This window comes from Littorina saxatilis, linkage group LG12 (genome assembly GCF_037325665.1).
Source record: "Littorina saxatilis isolate snail1 linkage group LG12, US_GU_Lsax_2.0, whole genome shotgun sequence".
Classification (NCBI taxonomy): Eukaryota; Metazoa; Mollusca; class Gastropoda; order Littorinimorpha; family Littorinidae; genus Littorina; species Littorina saxatilis.
This window is the reverse complement of record NC_090256.1, coordinates 58,484,113-58,494,655: the sequence shown is the minus strand read 5'-3', so window position 1 is coordinate 58,494,655 and position 10,543 is coordinate 58,484,113. Positions and strand designations below refer to the sequence as shown.

Genomic DNA, 10,543 nt, shown 5'->3' with positions numbered 1-10,543 from the left:
CACTCGGCCAAAACCAGCAACGCGGGCATCATGATTGAGCAATCTTTGATTGATCCCAACCCTGTTGGCAAATTACAGGCCGCTTTTCAATTGCTTTTGGGGACGGTTTTCATGCTACATTTGTCATTGCTCCCTCTTTTCTCTTCAAAGCGGAGCAGACCCAAATCTGCTTTTTGGAGTTAAATCCCTTTACGCGGTTGTCAGTACATTTTCCTTGTCCGGCAATGATTGACACTCTAGATTGCATTGCATGTTCTGTTTCCTTGTTTTATTTCAAGTTTCTGGGTTGTCTTGCCACTAATCTACTTTTGTAACACGTTATTATAGCCTAGAAACGCCACCTCATTTTTAAATGGGTTATTTTCCAAACAACTTTGATGCGATGATTGTACTGGTAGTACTGAATCAGATCGTGTGGCTTTCTGTTCTTTTTGCATACACGAACGAATCCTCGTGAAAAAAATGTTTCAGTGTAGAAGGTGGTGGTGTCACTTTTAAACATATGGAAGCAAATGCTAGCACATACCGTACAATATATGCGAGACCCAATACCCCCCTCATCCGATCCCCCCCCCCCCCCCTCCTGAATAAATACGAGAAATTGCTTTGTCATTTAAGCAAAACTATGATGAGAACGCCGTTTTCAGGAATGTCACTACCTTAACCCTCAGCCCGCTGGCTCCCCCCTCCCCCCTCTTTGTTCGCTACCTCCGGAGGACACTATCACTTTAATACAGTGTAGTAGCAAGACCACAGGGACAGCAAGATGGCGCAGAAGGTCCAGGCGGTTCTCCCGTGGCCGATAGATTCTCTGATCCATTCAATTAAGGGGACAGGTCCGGAGAGGATTGTTAAACGGCGGGGATAGCGCCGCTGGCCCTTTAGCTTACGGCACAAACGAGGCATGATGAACGGCGACTCTATCGAGATATGATGGCATAACAAAGAACCAACAGAACTTGGTTCCAGCGTTAAAGCGGGGCCCAGCCAGAACAAGCGTTAATTAAGGCGATTGCGCGGTAATTTAAAGTGTTTTAATGCCGGGCCCGCCTTTTAGAAGATTTCCCCGCTCTCGTGGCTAATATGATTGGCGAGCTGGCTACTTCATTGATCTGCAAATTGTAAAGCAAACACACGGCGCGGCCTGCCTCCCGCTATTGCCCGCAATTGTGTCAAGGCGGGGTTTGTCTCCCTTTGTTAACAGTGCACGGCGACCTTTGACCCCGCTAATTGAACCAATCGCTACCGGCTCGCGGGCCCACAGGAACCCTACGGGAAGGAAGCGATGGCTATGATGCTATGGTGATAGTGGTGGTGGTGGAGAGAGGTGGGTTGGATGAAGATGGTTAGAGGCGGTAGTGATGATATGGCGGAGAGGATCAGTGCTGTACCAAAGCCGTGTACGTCAACGGTTGTGTATTTTGTTGTGTCCCGAATATCAGACTCCTTCAACCCTCAAGTGTTCGGGCCGTTTAAATGTGGAAGAAGCCCCTAGCTGTTTCAGTCATCACATTCGTTACCTTTTGGCTTCGGCGTTCGATACCGGTGCATTTACAACTGAGTAGCGGTGCAAACGAAGAACAAAGCAGAGACCTAATCGGACAATAATTATTGTCAATATTGTCAGTGCAACCGCAAAAAGTTGCTTGTTTTCTGGGAAAGCCTGGTTACTTTTCCAAAAAATAACTTTATATCATGATGGACAGCGGATTGATGTTGTAAGCCTATTGCAGCGGTTTATCAACACGTTCGGAACTTTAGCCGTCTGTTCGGCAAGCTTGTGATTTCAGGATGAAAACCGTCGCGTGTGTACTTATCCAGATGAAAGTATCTGTCGTCAGAGTCGGTAAATAGACATCGTTGAACCCAGGACCCGAGAGCTGTCTCTGATCGTCGGTCGGATAGTGAGTGCAACCGCTTCGCTAGAAGGACGCAACAGTGACTCAGTGTTGGACCGGAAGTTATTACAACAGCATCACATAAAGCGCGCCAGAGCTCATAACGAAGCAGTATTGTGTGGGAATTTTGTCAACTCATGCAGTTGATTGAGAGGAAAATTAACTCACACAAATCGTGCCTGTGTCACAGAAAATTTATTGACTGTCCTTTTTCTTCAAATTTATCACAACAGGATCACAGAACGTGCGTAACAGACTAGCACGTGCTAAAACAGAATATGTTTATACTAGAGTGCTTGTTCAATCAGCAATTCTGTCAAGCAGATGAAATGACAACAATTTAAGCGATTATACAATCCTATTGTCTGCATTCTTTTTCTCAACTTTTTCCCCCAGAAACTTTGAAAAATGCACGTTAAAATGCACCCGTGTCCGTCTTCGAGCCTTCGGAGCTGCGAAGAAAAATCCAAGTGCGCATCATCATTGAAGGCAATAGACACTAAGAAGGAACCCTCTAAGGAAACACCCAAAAAGCTTAGTTTTGGAATCGATCAGATTCTGCGTTCATCGTCTGCCCACAAAGCAGACACGAATGTCACAGAACAGAAAAGTGCTATCAGAAAATATCAGCCTCTTCAAGAAGACGTTTTAGAGCACATTAGAGACAAACACGAAATTCATATCAAAGTGTCAAAGGATGAACTCAGAACAAATTTGAACGACAGTGAAGTTGCTACTGACATTCCAAGACGGGGTGATTCCGAAGACAAACAAAATTCACTGTTCTCAAATTCCTACTGCTGTACGAGACCACACACGATCGTGGAAGAGACAAAGGAATCAAAGACAAACATTGTGAGTTCAGTGACGCCAAACAGTACGTTCAGTATAGATTCATTGATTACTCACTCACAAACAGAAGTGTCATTGGCAGGTGTATCTCCTGCTTATTACACCTCGTATGCTTCAGCGTTGCTTGCTCGGCTGCGTTCAGGAGGCAACAGGCCCTCTTTGAGTCCGGTCTTACAAAGTCTACATAACAGTGGGTACACACATGCGGGCGACCAGCACAGTGGAATTGCTGAACATCCCCTTTTTCACTGGCCTTTGACTCAGCGTGACAGATTTGGTGGTGAGTTTAGATTGTTTGCGCTTCCACTGTTGAATTTTCACATTGATTCCGAATACCCTATTGCATACAAACCATTGATCATATTCCGTTTTGATTGATAGTTTCTGTGCAGTGTCCTTTGGCTTTCAAGTGTCTTTAACATTAATTTTTGAGACATTGTGGGAAAGACAATCTGTATGAATACAATGTTTTGTACATGTATATATATTTCATGACTATTTGTTTTAAACGTGCTTAACGCTTGTATGTAGGCTATTCGTTCTTTCGATTTTAATTTTCACTAAAATATATAAATGCATTTTATACCTACATAACTGAAAGAATAAACGAATATTCACACGTTGAAATGCAAGCTTTTATCTATCGAATTAATGAAATTTAATTTTGTTTTGCTCAAGTAGAAGAAACAGGATTCAAAAACAGCAATTGTATGTTAAAAGATGAATATTGTGTTATTTACTACATATAATTTGCATCCCCGTCTATCTCACTCTGATCTGTTTTATATATTTTTAGATCATCGGAAAAATGCCTTTTCCCTATCAAAATATACAGCTTTTTAAACCCTGAAGTCCGTGTGGCCCGGATCCGCTTTAGTTTACAAAAAAACAAACTTGGATTTTGTGTGTGCATGGATACAGCCATGTAATGCTTTACTCAAAAGATTATAAAGAATAAACGCGTTAATTAATTAACTAAGTTACAATAGTGTGTTTTGTCACATCTCGTTGATGTCTGAAGTTTAAAGTCGTTATTATTGCGCTTCCGTGGATAAAAATAGAATCGATTGACTGTTTTGGAAGTTTAAAAAGTTTACCGCGGTATTCTGTTGAGTGGTTTCTGTTTCAAAGTCAAGAGCCATGCCCATGACAGAAAATTCAGAGCTATTTGAAATACTACTTGGTAGGGAAAGTTCCCTGAAAGGTACTAATTTGCTGAAGATCATTTGCCAGGGACTGTTCGAGGATTTTGTGTACACATCAGGCATGACACCATTTCTTGAACATTCTCGATTTTTTCTGATGGCGCAAAAGCGCTGGCATTTTTAGAACGAGTTTTAAACTAATTCTAACACTGTTCTGGGTTTCTTTAAAGATATACCTTACTTTCTGTAAACCACCTTGATCTGTCCAGGCTTTCATACTGTATCCGTACGCATCCTTACGCGGCTTAGACACAAACAACACTGAATGTAGGCCTACAGTATGACTGCTTCCGCTGCAGAGTAGGAATATTGTCAGCAAATTATGAAATGTACAGATTGGCAATGCTGTGTATATATATCGCTTATTAAAACAATCATAACCATCCAAAGGAAACGATCGAAGCTCTTATCTCATGTAAAAAGCCTAAACGGACCTTTGATGGTCTAACAGATTCTTTTGACGGGGAGGAAGTTTTCTTTGCTTGATGTCATGGCTAAGTTGTTTTTACCTTGACATCATTACGACTTCATTTAACCGAATAAAACTTTGTTTAGACCACCAACTACAGCTATCTATACTAAACTGTCTGTTGCAGTGGTGAGGAGGGTAGGCCACCCATACCAGAACCGAGCACCACCCAAGCGTAAGAAGCCTCGGACAGCGTTCAGTCGCAGTCAGATCGCGGAGCTGGAGAAGCGCTTCCACAGACAGAAGTACCTGGCCTCCGCTGAGCGCTCCTCCCTGGCCAAGCAGCTCAAGATGTCCGATGCCCAGGTCAAGACTTGGTTCCAGAACAGACGCACCAAATGGAGGTAGGGTGTGGGGGGATAGGTGAGGGTGAGGGGGAGAGACAGACAGATATAAGGAGAGAGAGAGATGGAGAGAGAGCGTGTGTTTGATTGTGTGTGTGTGTGATTGTGTGTGTGTGTGTGAGTGTGTGTGTGTGTGTGTGTGTGTGTGTGTGTGTGTGTGTGTGTGTGTGTGTGCGCGTGAGTGTGAGTGTATGAGACTGACAGAGAGAGAGAGAGAGAGAGAGAGAGAGAGAGAGAGAGAGAGAGAGAGAGAGAGAGAGAGAGAGAGAGAGAGAGAGAGATGGAAAATTAACAAGTGAAGCGGAAGTACTGTAGTGTTTCGGCAAAGAATTTATTCCAAGGCTAACTTTTTTGTACTTGTAAACATTTAATTTCATTCAGACTTATTTTCTCGTTTGCTGAAAACTTAAAATTAATAAAATGACGGTATTTTAAATTGTGTTTCAAGGTGTTCCTTATGACGATTGCTGTAAAACACAAATAATCAGCAGAGCATCCTTGCGATCACATATTTGCCTTCGCACTGGTATGCCTCTCACCATTATAATATGGAGGTCTTTTAGAAAACTGTGACCGAACGCTTGTCCAGTCGAGTAATGAAACAAAACAAAAAAAAGGATCCAAACACCATTATAATTTCACGCTTTTGCTTTTCGCGCAGGAGGCAGACAGCAGAAGAACGAGAGATAGAACGGCAAGCAGCCCAGAAGTTCCTGATGAGCTTGAGGAGTGAAGAAGAAGGACCTGTTTACACACAGATGTAAATTCCTCCGCCTTTGCCTGCCGCGCCTTGGCCCTTGTCTTCCGGTCAGCCAGTGTGGACGTGAAGAGACACGACTCGAGTCTGCCAATCTTACTCACTGCCAGGTTAGGAACTGACCAGAAGACCGTACTATTATGGTAGTCAAGTATCAACCACAAGAGCAGCTGGTGATGCAATGATTGATATGTACAGGTGCATCTCGACTTAACAGTGAAAATAGTCAAGAAACTGCTAAGATTATGCGGCAAACAGCTACAAAAACTGATGTCTCTTCCATATAAGATTCCAAACGTTTGTGAACGAAGTTTTATTGAAGTTTGTGCAGTCAAAACTTGATCATAAACTTCAATATTTAAAGTGGACATGTATATGTGTGTGTGTGTGTGTGTTGGCCTACTTCTACGGACTATTTCTACGTTACACACCCGTGTTCCGCGGACCCAAGAATTGAGCGGACGTCCGCCGAAGGTTTTATGGCTGAATCACGTTCACACAGCCAATCTGGAGACCCCCTCAATTGGCCCGCCAAAAATCCGACTTGTCCGCAAAAGTCGTAATTTTCAATCTTCGTGTGTTAACCTTCATACAAATCAAGCTTTGACCTCTCAGCTGTGAAGTGTTGTTTATTGGTTTTCACATCTACTTATTATCACTAGTTAAATGAACAATCAGGGCACTCTGCTTATTACAAATCTGCTTTACTTTTTCTTCTAAACCGATTAGTAAACGAGTCGTCAAAAGTGGGGTCTTTTGGTGCTAGTCCTTGGAAGTGCCTGTAAACAACACTGTGTGTGTGTGTGTGTGTGTGTGTGTGTGTGTGTGTGTGTGTGTGTGTGTGTGTGTGTGTGTGTGTGTGTGTGTGTGTGTGTGTGTGTTCGTGCTTGTTTACATTTGCAACGTTTTTACTTGCATTTTCATTCCCTCTTTTTTTCGTGCGCAGGTAAAAAAAAAAAATGTGTTAACATGTGTACAGTAGATGTGTAGATCGTATTCGCAGTTTTGTGCGTGTGAGCATGTAAGTGAAAGAATTTCACACGCATGCCGCCTCCTCCTCCTCCCCCTTCTCCTCCTCTTCCCCATCATCATCATCATCATCATCATCATCATCATCATCATCATCATCATCATCATCATCATAATCATCATCATCATCATCATCGTCGTTATTCCACTTTTCTACCATTGTCGCTACACTACGACTGATCACCACCGGCATTTTCATGACCCAGCTGCGTTTCGATTTGCGTTTCTGATTGAAAGTGTGGTCATAATCATTAACATTTAAACAAAGCAAACCACTATTAATAAGGCGACAATTATAAACATTGCCACAAGAAGCAGAGGGTCACGTTAAGTCTGTATCGTTTTCTTTGTAACTTTATCTTTTTATCTGTTTATCCTTCGGTTGGTCTTTCTTTCTCAGTGTCTCCCCCTCTCTCTCTCTCTGTCTCTGTCTCTCTCTCTCTCTCTCTCTCTCTCTCTCTCTCTCTGTCTCTCTCTCTCTCTCTCTCTCTCTCTCTCCCTCTGTGTCTTTCTTTCTCTCTCTCTCTCTGTCTTTCTCTCTCTCTCTCTGTCTGTGTCTGTCTCTATCTCTCTATCTCTGTCTCTCTCTCTCTCTCTCTCTCTCTCTCTCTCTCTTTCTCTCTCTCTCTCTGTCTTTCTTTCTCTCTCTCTCTCCCCGTCTCTCTCTGACTCTCTCTCTCCGGCCTCTGTCTGTCTCCTTATCAGTCTGTCTGTCTGTCTGTCTGTCTGGCATCTGTATTCGTTCTTTGCTTGTCCAAACTGTAAATAAACAGTACTTTGAAAATAAAATTGAAATATTACTTCAAACCTTTTTGAAACTTATTTTGTACAGAGAAAGAAACAGAGAAAGAGAGTGAGAGAGAGAGAGAGAGTGAGAGTGAAAGAAAGAGAGAGAGATATAGAGAATACTACATGGCTTGCTGTGTCGTACCAGATTTACACGAGTTGTTTTTTTTAAATATTGAACTGCGAGCGAAAGCGAGCTGTTCACTATTTGAAAAAGCAACGAGTGTAAATCTGGTACGACACAGCAAGCCATGTAGTATTCTGTTTATCCTACATACTGTACTTACGTGTATTTTACTGAAAATGTCTTGCAGACGAGGCAGCTAAATTGAAGACGTTTGTTTTGGAACCTCGATCTCTTCTAAAGCCTCGTGCAATCTATTACGTCAAAGCAAAGAAACGTCACTCTGAAAGTGTGGCGTGACGTGTTAGTTCTAAAGATCGAGGGTAATTAGTGAGCGCAATTTTTGTTTCTATAATGACGTTTGTCTCGGTGACTTTGGCATTATAAGCAGTGGAAAAACAGGTCCCCGCCAGACTTGCTTGACATAACCTCATTTACATGATATACACACGTGTGATTTGCACGATTATTATCTCACGGGTGTCTCTCTCACGTATGTAGGATAAATATATATATAGAGAGAGCGAGAGAGCAATAGCAATAGCAACAACTTCGTGAGATTGTTATTTGTTTGTTTGTTTGCTCGTTTGTTTTTCTTTGGATATTTAGTAAATTACACGATCTTTTTTCCCCTTGTTTCCAATGTGTATTTTTTGTTTTATCTAATGCAACATGTGTTGTAGTTTTGTTTTTGTAAATGGTTTGTTTGAATAGAAAATTCTCTCCCCTCTCCCCCCTCAAAAAAGATTTTTGCTGGATCATTTACTAATTGCTTGATATTTCTTCTTCTTTTTTTTTTTTTTAATAATAATTCATTTATGAATTTATATACTGATTTCTTCATTGATTGATTTATTGATGTTTTGCTTGATTGATTGATCGATTTATTGATACATATAAAAATTGAGTTATTTATCTATTTATTTTTATTTATTTATCTATTTATTTACTTTTTTTTTAATTCATCGTTATGGTTCATAAAACATGTGTCAATTGCTTTCCTTGCGGCTCTTGTGCGGACATTTTATCTGTAACTAATATAAATTGTTACGCGAATATAACAAACAATCGAACAAACAAACAAACCAAACAAACCTTTTTTTTTTTTTAAATGCCCTCAATCTTGTGCATCACCACATTCATATTTCAAGTCCAGTCTGGAAAAAAATCGCTCTTCCACGAAACGTACAATAGTGAAAAGTTTGAAGCGAGTAATGCATGGATTTGGTGTGTCCGGCCCGTAAGAAGGTTTTCTTTGCATCTTTATTTCTACCTCATACAAACATTTATGTAACGACTGGTATCAAGCATCAAAAGTGAATAATACCACATTACGATTTTTTTCTCGGACATATGTATTTCTTGTTCACCAAAACCTACAATAGCGATTAATCTAGGCAACTAAAACTTGATATCACCGGCCCGATTTTTCCCTTTCATATTTGGATTTGGTTCTTGAGCGAACAAAACACAAACCCCTCCCAATAACTACAATCGTATGGAGCACCAACAACAAGAAAAGCGAAACAATTAACAAAAATCGTATACGCGTTTAAGAGCACGCTTATAATCATAGCTTGTTGTGCTCCATTGATTTACTTAATTACATGTAGGTGGTATTGGTATTTGAAATTCTTGAATAAAATTGATTAAGCCATAGGGCAAACTGAAAACTGAAAATCTATGACTGTCCTTCTTTATGTCTTTATTTCGCCGCCCACATTCACAAATACTACATTTGGGACTGTTGAAGAGTACATAACACATTAAACAACCAGTATAGGGCAAAAAAAGAAAGAAAACACACACACTGAAAACATAATTGTCCCCATTTTTATGTCTTTATTTCTCCATGACACAAAAGCTAGAACGGAGCCAAGTGTAGAGCAAACAAAGCTTTCCGCTTGACAGGGCGAGTGACTTCATCAGGCTGCAACTCGCCCCCAAGGACGGCTGCCAAAAGAAAACACTTCCACGTGGAACAGCGCCAGTGGACATTGCCAAAGTCCCAGCAAAAATTAGCCAATACGATGTTTCGATTGCAGACCGGCGCATGACTCAAATGGCTGGGTGGCATGCTTTGAGGCTTGGGTTTCGAATGTGCCAAGAAAGGAGAGGTTTTGATGTGGTCAGAGACTACAACCACACAAACAAACGAACAAAACCAATCAACAACAACAATAAAACAAGCAAGCAAACAAACAGTCCTACATTGTTGGTTTGGCTCATTTGTACATATTACACAGTCCTACATTGTTGGTTTGGCTCATTTGTACATATTACACAGTCCTACATTGTTGGTTTGGCTCATTTGTACATATTACACAGTCCTACATTGTTGGTTTGGCTCATTTGTACATATTACACAGTCCTACATTGTTGGTTTGGCTCATTTGTACATATTACACAGTCCTACATTGTTGGTTTGGCTCATTTGTACATATTACACAGTCCTACATTGTTGGTTTGGCTCATTTGTACATATTACACAGTCCTACATTGTTGGTTTGGCTCATTTGTACATATTACACAGTCCTACATTGTTGGTTTGGCTCATTTGTACATATTACACAGTCCTACATTATTGGTTTGGCTCATTTGTACATATTACACAGTCCATCCGGAACATCCGGAATGTTTTAGAATGTTAAATGAGAAAGTTGTTGCATAGAAAAGTGCATTGTTGTGAATAATATATAAGTGCTTGAATTTTAAGTCTTTTTATCCAATTGGGTTGAGAAAAGAAGAGACCCTGCAACTAGAAGGTTCAGTGTGTAAAACAAGCTTCAAATCTTAATTAAACTTCAATTTCTTTCAGTTGGAAAACAAAACATTTACTATGTAAGTTTAACAAAAAGTATCCATACATGAAATGGCCTTTGTGGATTCGTAAGTGAACCATTGCTGTTCTTTAAAACGTCTATATAATCAAAACTGTGATAATCAATCAAAGCAAAGTAATCAATGTATCAGGACTCGCCAGTTTAGTGTTGGAAGTAGGTTCAAAACACTTGCACATTATCCGAAAAATGCACAGTTTTTTTTTCGTGTGTATCAAGCTGTCATTTTAAAACTAAAG

At 40.7% G+C, this 10,543-nt stretch overlaps 1 protein-coding gene across 1 annotated transcript; it reads left to right on the top strand.

Moving 5' to 3' along the window:
- The first annotated feature begins 1,327 nt into the window (after positions 1-1,327).
- On the top strand, positions 1,328-7,022 carry LOC138982379 (uncharacterized). The gene is made up of 3 exons (XM_070355642.1): positions 1,328-3,030; positions 4,552-4,768; positions 5,430-7,022. The coding sequence occupies exons 1-3, from the start codon at positions 2,307-2,309 to the stop codon at positions 5,530-5,532; spliced, it is 1,044 nt and encodes a 347-aa protein (XP_070211743.1). The 5' UTR covers positions 1,328-2,306; the 3' UTR covers positions 5,533-7,022.
- Positions 7,023-10,543: the final 3,521 nt, after the last annotated feature.